Source organism: Apis mellifera, linkage group LG6 (genome assembly GCF_003254395.2).
Source record: "Apis mellifera strain DH4 linkage group LG6, Amel_HAv3.1, whole genome shotgun sequence".
NCBI classification, from domain to species: domain Eukaryota; kingdom Metazoa; phylum Arthropoda; class Insecta; order Hymenoptera; family Apidae; genus Apis; species Apis mellifera.
The window spans coordinates 5,342,680-5,361,022 of record NC_037643.1 but is presented as its reverse complement, the minus strand read 5'-3'; the positions used below and the strand labels follow the sequence as shown (position 1 = coordinate 5,361,022).

General features: G+C 23.2%; 1 protein-coding gene across 1 annotated transcript; it reads left to right on the top strand.

Moving 5' to 3' along the window:
- The first annotated feature begins 1,916 nt into the window (after nt 1-1,916).
- LOC411496 (ATPase family AAA domain-containing protein 2-like) lies at nt 1,917-17,893 on the top strand. Its single transcript, XM_026441271.1, is given in 26 exon segments — nt 1,917-2,358; nt 3,078-3,312; nt 3,435-3,777; nt 3,858-4,023; nt 4,172-4,238; nt 4,339-4,585; nt 4,655-4,869; nt 4,947-5,239; nt 5,330-5,647; nt 5,727-5,908; nt 5,998-6,184; nt 6,266-6,744; nt 6,809-6,994; nt 7,563-7,598; nt 7,839-8,467; nt 9,085-9,138; nt 13,929-14,138; nt 14,222-14,370; nt 14,948-15,217; nt 15,318-15,509; nt 15,764-15,945; nt 16,343-16,529; nt 16,786-16,971; nt 17,223-17,358; nt 17,559-17,657; nt 17,734-17,893. Coding segments are annotated over 26 exon segments (5,412 nt in total). The 5' UTR covers nt 1,917-2,352; the 3' UTR covers nt 17,892-17,893.
- The last annotated feature ends 450 nt before the right edge of the window (nt 17,894-18,343 follow it).

Genomic DNA, 18,343 nt, shown 5'->3' with positions numbered 1-18,343 from the left:
AATATTGAATAATTATTAAGTTTTAAACAATTTAAGTTTATATTAAATAAAGTATTATCCCGCTCTATCGCTTTTCATTATCATCTCGTTTTATTGTATGCAATATGAAATTCTCTATAAATTTTAATTTATAAATAATAATATAACATTATATGAAATTCAAATTATATTAAAAAATATTATATTAAAAAATATTAAAAAAAAATATATATATATATAATATAAAATGTAATATAAAAATATAAAATATATTTGATATATGTATTCTATTATAAAATTTGGTGTTCTATATTAATTTTTTTAAATAATTATGTTACATTATGTTATATTAATTTAACTTGATTAATAAATTTCAATAAATTACAAAATAAATAATTTGTTAATGTTTTTTATGAATCGAATTTATTAAACTAAATTATTTATTTATAAAAAGAATAATATAATAAAAAAAGAATAATTAAAAATAAAAAATATAAAAAATAGATTAAATTTTCAAGTGGATACTGATAGATAATAAACAAATAAAACATGAATAATTTGTATAATATATTTTATAAAAATTTCTTCATTCAAAAATTCATTTTCAATAAATCATTTTTTTTTAATAACTAAAAATTATATAATTAATAAAATTTTTCTTACATAATTTATTTAATTTTATTTTATTTAAATTATGTATATATTATATGATTTTCTAAAAGTATTATTAAATACATCAAGCATATATTATTAAACGCTTGACTTTTTCTTTAGATTACCATTCAATTCAAAAAATTAAAGTGTAATTATTATTTATTATAGTTAATCTTATAAAAGAATTTTTAAAGATTTTTCTGTTTGTTATATTATTAAATCTCGAATTGAAAATAAAAATCGAATTGAATATTAATATTAGACATATATATATATGATTTTCAAAGAAGATTAAAATAAATATTTTTTTATTATTTTCTTTATTTATATATTTAAAAACAAAAATGATGTTAAAAAAATTCTAATATTATTAATTCTAAAATTCTAATTCTAATATTAAAAATTCTACTAAGTAATTTTCACAAATTCGCAATCGGGAATTTACAATTGTGTTTTCTTAACAATGCTTACGTGAAAAAATCGTTTCTGCATCAAATAATTGTTTAGTGAATAGTATATAAATATGCATTTATGATTTGACTCTTATTAATAACTATTTTATTGCATGGCCATCATTTTATGAACAGGTTCTAGCAAGAATAACATTAATTTTTTTTTTCCAATAGCGCTGTTGTTTCATTCCATTCTTAATCGATAATATTGCATTTGACACGAATGATAATAGAAATTATATAAAAATATATTAAATCATAGACGAAATCTATGATTAGATATTAGATTTATTCTATACTTATTTTGTGCTCTAACTTCTAGTTCTTTTGCACAATCGGTATTTCAGAATACATAACACACGAAATTGCATATCATGTTTATTTTATATTTTATATTCGTTACGTCGTTTTATTCTTATTCTTAAATCGTCAAATTGCTAATATTGTATGTGATACGAAAATGATAATAAAGTTTGGTATTATGTATGAATAAAATTAAAATATATTTTTAATTTTGTTGTTAAAATATATTTTTAAATAAATGTCTTATATTATTTTATATAAAATTTTATTAATAATTTTATATAATATTTATTATAAAATGATTAAAATGAATATTAATTCTAAAATATTTTTATGAAGTAATAATATAATCGTTTCAAAAATTATATACACATATACATATATATATATATATATATACAAATAAAAAATATATAAAATATATATAACATTTGATTTATAAATTTCTAAATTATACTAATAATATATAATATTCAAATATAACAATTAAAAAATTAATTAAGTAAATACTGTATTTCGTAATTTATCATATGTAGTTACATCTTTTTATGTAGGAGTGCGCTAATATCGTATTCTTGAATTATATACTTAAAGGTGATCACAATTGGCAAATTGTGGGTTAGGTTAGGTCTAGAATACATTTACAGCTAATTTCAGTATGAGTTCACATATGCAATGATAGTTTACGATACGAATTTTGTAACCATCAATCCGGCAGAAACTTTTGTATTGTAACAACGAATTTATGAGTTTTGGTGTATATCATGCATATCTTTATTTTTCATATTTTTAATGTAACAATTTTAAGTGATAGTCGATCATAAAATGACCTTTGTGAAGGCTCAGTGTGCATGCGCTACGTGCACTTGATCAAGAAAGTAGTGTTGCTTTACCTAAGGCATATGACGGATATTAGAAATTTTCTTTTTAAATTAAGTACAAATTGTCAGCAAGAACTGGCCAGATGAAGGTAATCTATTTTATAAAATATTAAATAATATTACACTATAAGTAATATATATTTGCAAAAATTAAAATTCATATATTTCAAAGCGAATCTAATTACTTCCATGGTGCTTTGTTTATTATTATTGTAGACAATGTATGTTTTTATTTTAAATTTTGTATGATTAATTGTTAATTATTGTAATTTGTTTATAAAAAACATTTTACATATTTATATATTTTATGATTTTATATTTCTTGATTTTCTGAAAAAGTATTTAAATGGATGGTGCATATTTCATAAAAAAAGCAATAAAAAAAATACAAAAAAAACACGTGTTAATTGTCAAACGATTTATTATTAATCTTTGATTTATTATTAATCTTTTTTTCATTTTGTAAACCAATCATATATAAAATTATATCCTATTACAGATATAATGTTTATATTTGATCTCTATATGCTTTATTATTTTTATAAATTTTTTTAATTAAATAAATTTTAATATATATTATATATATATATATATTTTTTTAATAATTTCATATTATTAATATCATATTTAACATATAATATGATTGAATCAAGTAAAATTTAAAGATACAATTTATTTTATTTATATTATATAAAATTTTATTTGTATTAATATATATATTAATGTAATTAATAATTGTTAATAGTGTGATAATTAATATTGTATTAATACAATAATATAATAATATAATAATTTTTAATAATTATAGATAATGTCAGATGATGATGCTGCATTGGATTCAATGGATACAGAAGAGGATATTTTTTCTCCAAGAAAAGCTTGCAGTAGCTTGGGCTCTAATGCCAGAAGGGTTAAAAGTTTACGTACTTTACGATCACATTCAAATTCTACTTCTCATATATCTATGAATAACTTAAGTGTGCGTCGTAGTACACGTCATAGAATGCAAACATATGATAATCTTAATACTAGTTGGATTTTAGGTAAAATATATCTTAAAATATTTTAATTTATATTTAATCTATATTCATTAATTTAGATTATTTTAAATTATATTAAATGAGTTGTTCAATATTGTAGTATATTAAATCAATATAATTTTTAGGTACACAAACATTGAAAGGTTATCCTATGTTTCAACAACATGGTTCTTCATCTGATAAAGAAATGGTGGATGAAGTTCCTGAAAGAAAACGTGATGTTAGGGAACGTATGCCTCTTAGGTCACGTGAAAATCATCCTCCAAACAAAAATTCATCTAGACATATTAGGGAAAGAACAGAACATGATAGACAAAATAATAGAGAACTTAGAGGAAGAGGTGATCGTGATCTTAGAGAAAAAACAGAACAAGAGAAAGATATTAGAGATCTTAAAGAAAGAACAGAGAGAGAACATAAAGATAAAATAGAAACCAGAAGTAAATCTAATGAAGAAAAAGATGCAAGGTAAATATTTATTAATATAATTTATAATTTATAAAATTAAAATCTGATTAAATATATTTTTATAAAAAATTTGTATGCAGAACAAGAAAATCTGATAGTCCAAATAGGCTTAGAGAAGGACCTGCTACAAGACTTGGAGGAAATTTAGGTGAAAAGGATGTAAAATCTAAAGTAGAACGTGTAGAAGCTGATGAAGACAGTTCTCAAGAAAGTGAAAAAGCAGAAAATAATTCTGAAAATGAAGATGTAATAATTTTAAACAATTATTTTTATTTTTAATAAAGAATTTTAATATGAAATAATAATAAGATGTACAAATTTTTATAAAATAATATTAAATTGTATAAATATTATTAGAATATATATATATTATATATAAATATATTGTTCATAGGGTTATGAAGATATGTATACTCGTATTAAACGGACTAGGAGAACAGCACAACGGCAATTACCAAGGGGTAAGAAGCTTGCAGGTTTGAAGTTTATTTATAGTATAAACATGTATTTTATGTAATTAAGTATATCTTATGTATTATTTATAATTTATTGTTATTGTAGTAGATAGTGATTTAAGTGAATCTTCCGACTCTCCTGGTCCTAGAAAGTATAGTTTACGTCAGAAAAAACCAGCTGTAGATAGATTTCAAGCTAATGTAGAACCGGTTCGGCGATCTATAAAAGCACTTAGAAGTGTTCTTAGTAATTCCATGAGGAGGCGTAAACATAGAAGCAAAAGTACAAGCTCTAGTGATTCCAGTGATTCAGAACCTCAACGTTATGATAAGAAAAAAAGTAAAAAAGCAAGGTAAAAGAAAATTTAAAGAAAATTTATTTCTATTCTAACCATGCAAATTAATATTCATGTTATTGTTAGGCAATCAGCAATACCTCAAGGTGGACCACCTGATCGCAAAGCAGATATAAATCCAATTACTTTAGATACCAATATTAGATTTAATGATGTTGGAGGTTTAGAATCGCATATTCACTGCCTTAAAGAAATGGTAGTTTTTCCTATGATGTATCCAGATATTTTTGAACGTTTTCACGTTACCCCACCAAAAGGAGTATTATTTCATGGTCCACCAGGTATATTATATATATTTATTATAATTGTATTTATTTTATAAAATAACGCAATATTGTAATATTTATTTATTTATTAGGAACTGGTAAAACATTAATAGCTAGAGCATTGGCAAATGAATGTAGTCAAGGCAGTAAAAAAATGTCATTCTTTATGAGAAAGGGTGCAGATTGTCTATCCAAATGGGTCGGAGAATCTGAACGTCAGTTGCGATTATTGTTTGAGCAGGCTCAACAAATGAAACCGTCCATAATATTTTTTGATGAAATAGATGGCCTTGCACCTGTTCGAAGTACGAAACAGGACCAAATCCATGCTAGTATCGTATCTACCCTTTTAGCGCTTATGGATGGACTCAGTGATAGAGGAGAGGTTAAATATTTTATTTTTTATTTTTCCAACAATATTTTGAAGTTTTTATAATACTTTTAATTAATTTTTATTTTGTTTATTTAATAATAGGTAATAGTTATTGGAGCTACAAACAGAATAGATGCTATTGATCCAGCATTACGTAGACCAGGTCGTTTTGATCGAGAATTGTTTTTCCCATTGCCTGCTATGAAAGAAAGACTAGAAATATTAAAAATTCACGTCAGCAAATGGAAAAATCCTCCATCTGATCAATTATTAGAGATATTAGCTGAAAAAGCAACAGGTTATTGTGGTTCAGACTTAAGAGCTTTATGCACAGAAGCAGTTTTGCAAGGATTACGAAGAACTTATCCTCAAATATATATGACAAATAATAGATTACTTTTAGATCCTGAACGAGTTGAAGTAATTTATTATTATTTATAAATATTTATCTAATAATAAATCTAATAATCAATCTAAAATTAAATATATTTTTATATAGGTGAAAAAACGAGATTTTTTGCAAGCTAGTTCTATTCTTGTACCATCATCACAAAGAGTATCTCCTTGTGCTCGAAGAAAATTAAAACCTTTCATGGAACCATTATTAGGACCTTTGTTGGAAGAACTACTCAATTCAATAAAAGGAATATTTCCTCAAGGAATTAATCCTGCTATGGCAAAGTAATAAAATTTTAAGAAAATCATTTTATAATTGTTTATATATGTATATTTATTTTTTCATTTAATATTATTTTTTTTAAATGATTTAGAGTGAAAATTACCAAAGGAATACATCGTCCAAGACTATTAATTTCTGGTGGAAATTTATCTGAAGGTCAAGGGCCACATTTAGCACAAGCATTATTATATCATATGGAACATCTGCCAGTTCAAACATTAGATGTTAGCACTCTTTTTGCAGAAAGTGGACGATCTCCCGAAGAAACCTGTGTACAGGTTAGCTAATAATAATAAAAAATATATATATTATTAATAAATTATAATTTAAAATATCTCATATAATTTTAAATAATGTAGGTATTTAATGAAGCTGCCAGAAATGTACCGTCCATAATTTATATTCGGTCAATTGATCAATGGTGGCCACTTGTACCTGAAACTGTAAAAGCAGTTTTTTTGTGTCGTATTGCAGCACTTGATCCTTCATTACCTATTTTAATTTTAGCTACAAGTGATAGAACATATCAAGATCTTCCTATTCAACTTCAAAATCTATTTAGTGAATTACGAAATGAAGTTTATTCTATGAAAACACCAACAAAAGATCAAAGATCTAAATTCTTCCGACCTATTTTCATGATTCAAAGCCTAAAACTACCAAAAATAAAAGATGATAAAATAGAAATTTTAGAAGAGCTTCCTTTAGCACCAGATCCTTTACCAAAGAAATTAACAGAAGAAGAAAAAAAAATAATATACGAAAAAGAAGAAATTTCATTAAGAGAATTGAGAATTTTCTTGAGAGAAATTTGTGCAAAACTTGCAAGGAATAGGCAGTAAGTATTTTCATATTACAAATTTTTATTTATAAAAATAATAATTGATATTAATGCATTATAGATTTTTCATGTTTACAAAACCAGTAGATACAGAAGAAGTACCAGATTATAATATGATTATAAAACAACCTATGGATTTAGAAACCATGATGACAAAGATTGATATGCACTGTTATCTTTGTGCTCGAGATTTTCTTGATGATATCGATCTCATTTGTAAAAATGCTTTAGAATATAATCCTGACAGGTTAGTAGATAATATATTATTTAAATCCTTATATTTTAAATCCTTAACTTCAAATTTTATATATAAACCTATGTATTTAAATATTTTAATTTAACTAAACATTTTTAATAAGTTTTTTATTACTTTGCTCTCTCTCTCTCTCTCTCTCTCTCTCTCTCTCTCTCTCTCTCTCTCTCTCTCTCTCTCTCTCTCCTCCCCTCCCCTCCCCTCCCCTCCCTCCCCTCTCCTCCCCCCCTCACCTCTGTCTGTCTCTGTCTCTGCTGTATATATTTAATCTATCTATCTATCTATCTATCTCTTTATATTTTTCTTTTTCTTTTCCTTTTTATAAATTCTTTAAAATTTATAAAAATATTTAATATATTTTTTTAATATAAAAAAATTTTTAATATATATTTTTTTAATTAATATATTTTATTTTTTTATATTACTGTTTATATTTATTAGTTTACATATTTTTTATTATTATTATATTATATTATTATATATATGTTGTATGTAAAAGTATAAATATAAATAACAAAGTTAAAGTTCATACTGACATTCATGTTGTGTGTTTTCATGTCAGCTTACGTGATAGGCCTTCCCTTGGAATATTAAAGAGGTAGTTGAGATATTCCTGTTTATCCGTTGCTGTTGTTGCTCTGTAGTTAAAGTGACCTTCAATTTGTATGGCACATATATTATTGATTAAATAAATATTAGTTATATTATTATATTAATTATTATTGAAGGCCACTCATATTATAGTTAATGTTGCTTATTGATAGTAATATATTTTACGAATATATACGTATATATTGTATATTATATATATTATATATTATAAATATTGTATTCACAGAGATCCAGCTGACAAATTAATAAGGCATCGTGCATGTTCCCTTCGTGATAATGCATATGCGTTAATAAAAGCAGAATTGGATTCCGATTTTGAGGATAAATGTCGTGAGATTTCAAAGAATCGTAGAATTATTGAAAGTGCGGCTAGCAATGAGGTGGAAGATAAAAGTCAATCTAAAATAGAACAACCTACGTCTGCTTCTGAACGAATAGATGTAAAAAAAGACAATGCGAGTCCTAGTCATTCCTTGATTGTAAATGGAAGAAGATATAATAATTCTAGGAAACGTCGAATACCAGCTTGGGCAAGAGGCTATGTGAAAAAAGTTCATAAGAAGAAGAAAATCGCATTTGAAGAAAATGTAACTGTATCTGATAACAAGATTTGTTTAACTAATGAAACAACAAGTATAGATTTAGAAAAATTTCAAGAATTTGAAACTGAAGCAAACAGTGTTTTAAATGGTCATGTACCTTTATTTGATAATTCTGATTCTGAGAATGATTCACAAAATGAAAGTTCAAAAGATATACAAGGTATTCAAAGCAATAATATTAATGATCAGCATATTGATGAAATTGAAAATATGGAAATATGTTTTATGGAAGAAGAAAAGAATGCAGAAAATAGTGCATCAAATTCATCATCCAGACGAGAAAGTATAGATGAATTATCATTTGCTATTGAGAGTGATTCTAGTCCAGCTAGATTTGAAGAAAATGAGAAACTTGTAGTAGATAAAAATGAATTAGAAAATGCATGGCAAATCACTGTTGAAGTTACAAAGGATTTTCCTGTTGAAGTATTATGTGACATTTATGTACAACTGAGTCGATGTGTAGGAAAATATGCTCAGAATTACGATAGAAAATCACTGCCAAAGGTAAATAAGTTTTACTCAATTAAATTTATAATTTATTGCTTATTTTTTATTCATTTTTTTTATATATTATTAAACATTTAATTTTTAAATAATATCACAAATTATTATTTGTTATATTATTTGCTTTTTGTTGAATTCTGTTGTGTTTTTTAATTGAATTATGTAGATAATATAATTTTTTTGTAATGTAAAATACACAAAATACAAATTATTTATTATATTATTTCTACATTATTATTTATATTATTTATCATGTTATTTATTATGTTATTACTTGTAATATTTTAATTGAGCTATATGATATAGATAATATAATTTGTTTGTAGTATAAAATATCTTATCTATTTTATAATATGTGTATAGGACTTGCTCAAGGAAGTGAAAAGATTTGAAGAATTCAAGACAACATATGAAAAAGTTCATCATGTCGCTAATCAGACCGACATGTTATAAGTCATACTATTTTTAGTATCATTATAAAAAATTTTTTGTACATTTACACTAAACAAAGATTATTAATTAGTGTTAAATCACATGATAATTTAAAATAGTATGTTTTTTTTTGTTTTATTGCGTAAAGTTTAAAGAACGGGTAATTATTATTATACAAATATAAATGAAAGATATGAAGGAAAACCGAAATAATAATACATTTAAATTTCGGTTTTTAAAGACATGGTGAAATATAACTGTATGTTCATATAACAAGACAAAAAATTATTGTTGTATGTGAAACTAAGAGAAAACGATTTAAAACATTTATCTCAGTATCTAAATATAAAATGATAAATTATTCTATATTATAACTATATTGGCTTTCATTATCTATAATTATTAGTAGCTGAGATAATATATCTCTTAGTAAAAAATTTTGATATCAAATTTAGATATTTCAATAATTATATGTGAGTTGCAATTATTGCAATTATTTGCTGTTATTAACATTTTCAAAAAAATTGATTTAAAAAATCAGAGATAAGAAATTAGTTAGAAAATGATAAACAATTTGTTTTCTTTATAAATCATATAAAAAATTTATAAATATAATTTTAATGGGGTACTTGTGAAATAATTTTTGCGTTTTTGTGTATAGCACTTTATGCCTCAAAAAGGTATTCATAATAACAAAATTTTGCAAATAATGGTTATACAAAGATGATGGTAATTTAATACAATATGTACTTAACTATAGTTTTTTACATGTGGTACTTGGCAGTATATTATATCAAGTTATTTTATTGTATATGAATATACTAAGATAAATCATGATAAATCTTGATAAATACATTATAGATTCATTATATGCGCCAGTTATTACTTTGGATTTTTACAGTTCTTTAGGTAATTTTTATAAAGTACTTTAAAAATAGACATATCTTGATACACATGGTTCCACTATGAAATCACATGTGCCCTATTTTTAAAAAAGAAATCATTTAATGAAATAATACTCACACACAACATAAAAATATATAAGTTTTAAATTCGTATAATATCAATGACTTTGTGTATTAGTTTCAATTAATCATTAAAATGATGAAAATATTTCATAAAGTGAAAAATATGTAAATACATTCCTTTTATGAGCAATGTTATATATTGCATAAATAACTATTTTTGGCTTTGTACATAATTTATTTTTAGGAGTAATTTGTACTAGATTTCAATTTATAATTTTTAATTAAAATGTATTTGCATAAATATAATGATTGGTAGTAAATTATTTAAAGTAATATTTGATATAATAACTTTTTATCAATATATATATGTAAAAATTAATGATATCTAATATGAATATAATTTTTATATACATTGATAGCTATTAATGTTATATATAGCATTATTCAAATTTAACATTATTGCTTTAATTAGTATGATATAATTGAATGCAATTATAAGTAATTTATAATTATATTCAAATTAATTAATTTTGTATTATGAATGATTTATAATTGAAATGTAGTACATATTTGTCAGTTTATTTTGACCAAAGTTAAACCATAAGTGAAATAATGAAGAAATAAATTTTATTTCTCTTCTTTGTATTATGAATATAAAAATGAATATAATTGAAAATTGTTGAATAAATGTTGAATACCTCGGTAATATAATAAAAATCATAAGTATATGCAAAGAATACTGTATCTGTATAAATAGAAAATATTTAACATAAAATTTACATTCTAGATTCATACAGTGGTTGTGATTATTATATAACTGTGAAAGAATAGTTACCAAATGCTATACATGGGAAAGAAATTTTGATGTATTCTAGAGTTCAAGTAATAAGATTCTGCCTATTGATTATTTATATTGGTCATATAAATAATATTTTTTTTATTAAAATATAAAAGAATAATATGTTAGAAAAAAATGAATTTCTTTATTTACTTTCAATTATTTAGGAATAGAGATATTAAATAAATATTATAAGTTAAGATAGACTATAAGAATTTAATGATAATTCTTATAATCAAGCATATAATATAATAAATAATATAAAATTCTTAAAAAAATGTTATTAATAGAATTATGTTATTATTAGATTGGTAATTTGCATTTTATTTTTATATTAGTCAAAAATCTTCGAATATATAAATTATAAATAATAAATGTAAAAAAATTATTTTTCATTTATGATGAAAATTATAATTAAGTTTGACGAAATTATAATTGAAATACTTAAAATTTGTTAGAATATAAAAATCCAAAGACTGAACTGTAGAAATGCTCATTGCATAGTATTTATTTTTTTTGTGTATTATTTTTTATATTCAAATTAAATTAGGAAAGTAATTTTCAATATTCTATTAAATAATCTTTTATAATGTAAATATCAAATTTTGAGATAAAATAATTTTTTATGTATGTAATATTATGAAAATAATTATTTGTATGTTTAATTTTTTAATATATGCTTGATATTTTAGAATGATATATTAAGATTAAAATAATTAATTTGTAGAGAATACATATAATTTATATTAAAGATATGTCATGCTAAAGGAATTCATTTTATTAATGATAATTTTCAAAAAAATTCGGATAATTTTCATAATTTAATATTGTATATGAAGATATATTTCTATGTTTTATTATAATAAAAATGTTCCATATATATATATATATATATATATATATATTGTTTTGTATAAAATTGAGATATATTGAGCAAAAATATGCTTGAAAATCTTTTACATAAAAAAATTTAGAAATATTTGTTAATAATTTTGAAATTTTGAAATACTTTTTGACAACATAGTAAATGAAATGAATATGATGTTATAAGAATTAAGATACAAATTAATAAATTTTAGTTTAAATTTCTGCATAATTTAAAATTAATTTAAATTTTAATGATTAGAAAATAGTCAAATTATTTTAGTCAAATTATTATATTTAATTATATAATAAAATACCAAGATATTTCAAAACTTAGTAAAAATGGTAATAGTAAAATAATAAACTTTCTCTTGCTCAGGTACATCACCATTTATGATAAGAAAAATCAACATTATGCAAATTAGTGCCACATTATGAAAACTAAATAAATATTGGTATTCATATTAAAGTAGATAAAAAAATTAAGTTAACAAAAATGTTGTTACCATTACATAATATCATTTATAATATTTATTTTAAAAATGCAAGGAATTTAATTAATGCTAAAAACAGGCTGTAATATTGCTTCTAGTTTTCAAAATATTAATAAAAATTTCAGCGATATGAAAATTTGTTTAAAATTTCTGTTATTTAATAGTATAGTCTATATGCAGATTTTTTTTATTAATTTTATATAATTCGATAATAGCATTCACAAATAAATTTTTATTTAATTCAAATATATCCATCAAATAAATATCGCTGATATTTGCCAAAGAAATTGTATAATATTTCAATGATAAAAATTCAAATGTAAACTTCAATAAATAGTAAATGATACAGAAAAATCACATATACAATTAATACTAATTAATAAAAGAAAAATCATTAATTGAATTATTGTGACTTTCCTGTTTTCATTGATATATGTATTTTACATTCCATTTTACAATAAAGAAATCCAAAACATGTAATTATTCCAAGAATAATTTCTGGTGCTACTTTCTAATGTACTATCATCTCTGTATTGCCAATAATATTGCAAAAGATAAAAAAAACTATGTAACTATATGTACATTGTATTAATCGAGAGGTTCTCGTAACCACTGCCGTTTGAACTATAATTACTTCGCTAAAGTATTCAAATAATAAAGATTGTAATACTGTTTTTTGTAAAAGAACATATTGACTTACAAATTCAATAAAACTTTTATTGAATTGTTCGTACAATATGATCTTTGACAGACAGTATATGGAGCAGATGTGTAGAAGATATAGGAAAAAAAGCAAGAGAGCATACACTGCCTTATTTATTTTACCATACAGGTAATACGTTTTATTGTCATTCATTGTAGCATAATAAATTGAAATTTATAATATAACTATTTGTCTTACTTTTTAATATCCTATTTTATAATAAAAATTCATATTATTTTTTAAAATTTATAAAAATTTATAAATAATTTTAAGAAAATCATATGATTCTTTAATAAATTTAATTCGTTCTTTTTAAACATTTTAATTCATGCTATATAACAATATAAAAGAAATATAATAATTTTATAATTATTTATGTTGCTTTCATATATTTTTTTCATGTAATTAAATAATATCACAATAATTAAATACGACATATTGTAAATTATATATTTTATTAAATATATATCTTTAGAATGAAATAATAAAAAATAATTTGTTTCGAAATAAACATTTTTTTATATTTTATATTGATATTTTTTTTAAATGATATTAAATTTCAAAAAGTAATATCTATTTTATTATAATTATTATATATATATATATATATATTATTTATAATATATTATAATTTATTATATATATTATTTACGCGAACATTGCTCCAAAAAGGAACACGATTCGCATGTTTCGCTATAATCGCATCAATGAAACATTTAAAATACAATAAAATTACATCGTGAATCGATTTGAATCAATCATCAAACGCAACATAAAATTTCCAGTAAAATATCTAGAAAAACACGATGCATATATGTGGTTAACGATTTAAGTTGTCGAACTGGATTTCATTGGATAAAAATTCAAGGATCAATTATAAAAATACGAAATCGTGATACCTAAATGAGAATACGTTTGTCGGGTATGCGAAATAAAAGTTTGGGTGTAATTTTCATCACGAAAAATGTCCTGCACAAAGGATTTCTCTTGCATCGGAGGATTGGAGAAGCATATCCGCATAGTGAAAGAAACGGTTCTATTTCCGCTTATATACGGTGACATTTATGCGAAGTTCAACTTGAAACCACCGAGGGGTTTGCTCTTTTATGGGCCTCCTGGTAAAATAAAGCGTTCTACGGTTCGTAATAAAACGAAACATTTTTCGAAACAAGATTCCCGATTGACATTCTCTGTTTCGTAGGCACAGGAAAGACTCTGGTTGCTAGTGCTTTAGCCGTGGAATGCAGTAACGCTGAACGGAAGGTTTCTTTTATATCTCGCAAGGGTTCCGATTGTCTTAGCAAATGGGTTGGCGAAAGCGAGAAAAAGCTTCAGAAGATTTTTTTCCTGGTTAATACAACTATTTTATTTTCTTTCGTTTAAGATATTAATTAAAAATTATTAACAAAGGTAATTCATTGATTTATAATTATTTATAATAATTAATTGAATAGGGAAGATTTTCAACTTGCATGTTATGTGAAATAATAATGAGAGAAAAATTTATCAAATGAATATCAAAATATTCTTGTTTTATTTGAAATTTAAAATGGAAGATTTAAAAATGCATAGATTATAAAATTATAATGATAAAATATTTTTTAAAAATTTAAAAAATGAAAATTATGAATAAATATATTTATCCTTGTTTGAAGAGTTATTATCCATTTTACCTCTTTTACTATTCAATATACATTATTCATTCCATTATAAAAATTTCCTATTTTATTTTAAATTTTAAATGTTTGTAAATTATATATAAGAAATTAATATTTATAACAATTTTATTCAGAATAATTTTTTTTTTATCCAGAATATTTTTAATTTTATTAATCACATTTTAAGAAAAATGTACAATAAAAATTTGCATTTCAAAAAGATAAAATTCATCAATATTATATTCAATAACATTACATCAATGTTGTAGGCTCAGCAATCGAAACCTTGTATAATCTTTTTCGACGAAGTTGATGGTCTTGCACCAGTAAGATCCAGTCGCCAAGACTTCGTACACGCCAGCATTGTCTCCACTCTCTTGGCCTTGATGGACGGCTTAGAGAACAATTCAGAGATCATAGTAATTGGAGCAACGAATAGAATCGACGCTATAGATCCAGCTTTAAGAAGACCTGGCCGTTTCGATAGAGAATTGTATTTTCCGTTGCCGTGTTATACCGCGAGAAAAGAAATACTCTCGGTATTAAAATGCAAAATGCTCTTTTTTTTTTTTTTTTAAACTTTCATCTTTGAAAATAAAATATTTATTAAAAATAAAAGATAATAGAAAATGATTTCAGGTTCACATAAAAAGTTGGAAACAGAAGCCACCACAAAAATTTTTGGCGTATCTTGCATCGAAAACTGTTGGATTTTGCGGAAGTGATTTACAAGCTCTTTGCGCCGAAGCGGTAATGTGCTGCGTTCGAAGAAATTATCCGGAAATATATACATCCAAAGCAAAATATCAAATTAACGAGCGGCATCTTAAAGTAATATGAACAAGATTTCATTAAATAAGAATAATTTTTGCAAAACTATTTATATATATTAATGTTAATTTATTAATACAAAATTCAAAGGTATGAATTGATCGATATTTTTATATAGTAAAGTTTAATATTAGAAGCTGAAATTTCGATTTTTTATTTTTGTAATTATTTGTAATTATTTTGCAATTATGTAAAAGCATAAAAATGCTTTTTATTCAGTAAATTTGAAATAATATTGACAATTGATATTGTAGGTTGAGAAACAAGATTTTCTGAAAGCACAACAAAATATTCTACCAGCATCCCATCGTGTTTCAATCGCCCCAATTAAATCTTTATCGTATAAAATTCAACCATTACTCCAAGACAACTTGTCATACATTTTGTCACAGCTTGAAATTCTTTGTCCAACAGGAATGTTAACTTGCAACGTCATGTGAGTATTATTATCCGATTTAATAAGTAATAAAGCAGAAATTTTTACAAATTATTTTCTACAGTCATTATTTCTATATGAAATATTCATTAAAGAAATTTAAATTTAAACAAAAAAAATTTATAACTTCTATTTAGAAATCGCAAAGATACAAGTTTATCATCACAATGAAAGTTTAGTTTAAATTTTTTATATGTAAATTTAGTAAAATTATAAATTTAAATTTTTTTGCTACAATCTAATGTAAGTAAAAGATTAACATGTAATTATGATTTTTATTAAAGTGCTTTGATGAAATTACTGCAAGCCAAATTTTTAACTATTATGAAGCTAGAGTTAATAATAAGTCATAATGGCTTTTAAAGTATAAAAAATTTTAAAAATTCTTTTTTTATAGCACTGGTAAAGCTGCATCGAGGTCAAATAGCTGTCCTAGGATTTTATTGTGTGGTGACGATGACTCTCACACTCGTCATCTGGGACCAGCATTACTTCACTCTTTAGAACATTTACCTTGTCATTTGTTAGATATTACGACTTTGTTTGAAGAAACAGGAAAAGCTGCAGAAGAAGCTTTGATTCAAGTAATTATCACATTAAAATTATATATTATCATAGAAATTATTATTAATGTTAAAATAGAATTTTATAGAAATTTTATATTTTTTATTATTTACATAGAAAAGAAAAAGAATAGAACAATTTTTATTTAATTTTTTTTTTTTGTTTCAATGTCTCACAGGATTATTTTTTGTGTTGATATTTGTTTTTTATAATATTTGAATATTTATATCTATAATTTTATCATTGAATCATATTTTAATCGATTAAATAAAATAGAAAATGAAGATGGCTCGACGTAATTTACCATCGTTGATTTATATTCCTGATATTTTAACCTGGTGGGACTTAGTAGATGAAGCGGCACGTATTGTTTTTACATCTTTGATGCAGAGTTTAGATCGATCGGTCAATATGTTAATCATGATTACGGCTAATTGTTCACGAAAAGATTTACCTCCAGATGTAAGAAAAATTATATATTAAATTTATTATAAATTTAAATATATTTATATTTTTAAACGATATTGATATTAATTTAACAATTATTAATGCAAAATATAAGATAGCGATTATAAATGAAAATAATTTTAAAAATTTAAAAAAAAATATCGTTTAAAAGTAATGAAATGTAAGAAAATATTCTAAATTTTTTTTTTTTTCGATTATATTTAAATTGGATGTTTTTTCTTCATTTTCATGTCATTTAAATTTAGATTGTATCCTTGTTCGATGAATATCAAGGTGAAATATTTGAAGTTATATCTCCTCGTGAACAGCATCGTGAACTATTTTTCAAGCAATTGTTTGTACATTCGGCGTGCGATTTCGAATCTAACAGTTCTTCACAAGGTATAGTATTTTTTATTTTTATAATTACTAAAATGTAGAAAAATTTTAGAAAAATTAATATTGTCTTTTATTAAAATAGCTAATTATTTTTATTATATCATTTCAGTATACTATTTTATGATATACGTATTTAAATACACGTAACAAATCAATATTAAATATAACAAAAATATTTAATTATAAATTTATTATTTATCTAGTGGATTTTGAACAAATTATGAATTCAAGAAAAACGAAAGAAGTAGGGAAAAAACGGAAGTTAATTGGTCGAACCGATATCATGGAAAATCCTTTAACACGTGAGTAAAATGAAATTTTCAATATCTTCGTTTAAAAAAATCTCATAAAATATTAATAATATTGGCATAATAATAGAAGAGATGGTATCTTTTCGAAGAAGTAAACTCAGAGCTCGTAACAAACCTTGCAGTGTACGATCAGCTCATGTGATGGTCAATTCCAAGACAAGTATAAAATTATTATTATTTAATATCTATATTTTTAACATTGTTTTTTTTATTATTACAGATTGATCGAAAAGTTCTATTATTTTTGTTTTTTGAATATAATATAATTTCTTGCATCTTTCTTTCCCTCTTTTCTCAATTATCTAATATAACAATGATACGACTTTTACGATCAATATTTTCAATTTTTTTAACTAAGAAATAAGATTATTCTTAATTAAAAAAACAAAAATCTGATTCTTCGCTCAGAAATTAATCTTAAGAGAAAGAATAGTGCATCGGGTGAAGGTCCATCGTCGAAACGTATAAGAAATTCTCCCCTCAATTTATCGACATCGAGCAATGAGAAATTGACCGATTTTCAAATGGAACAATTGCTTCGAAAAATTGTTCAAGTGACAGAATCATGGCCATGCCATGAGTTGGAAAGTTTATTTTCTTTCCTCGAATTAACAATTAATATGGAGAAGAATGAGGAAAATTTATGTTTAACGATTGAGGAATGCCTTAGTCAATTT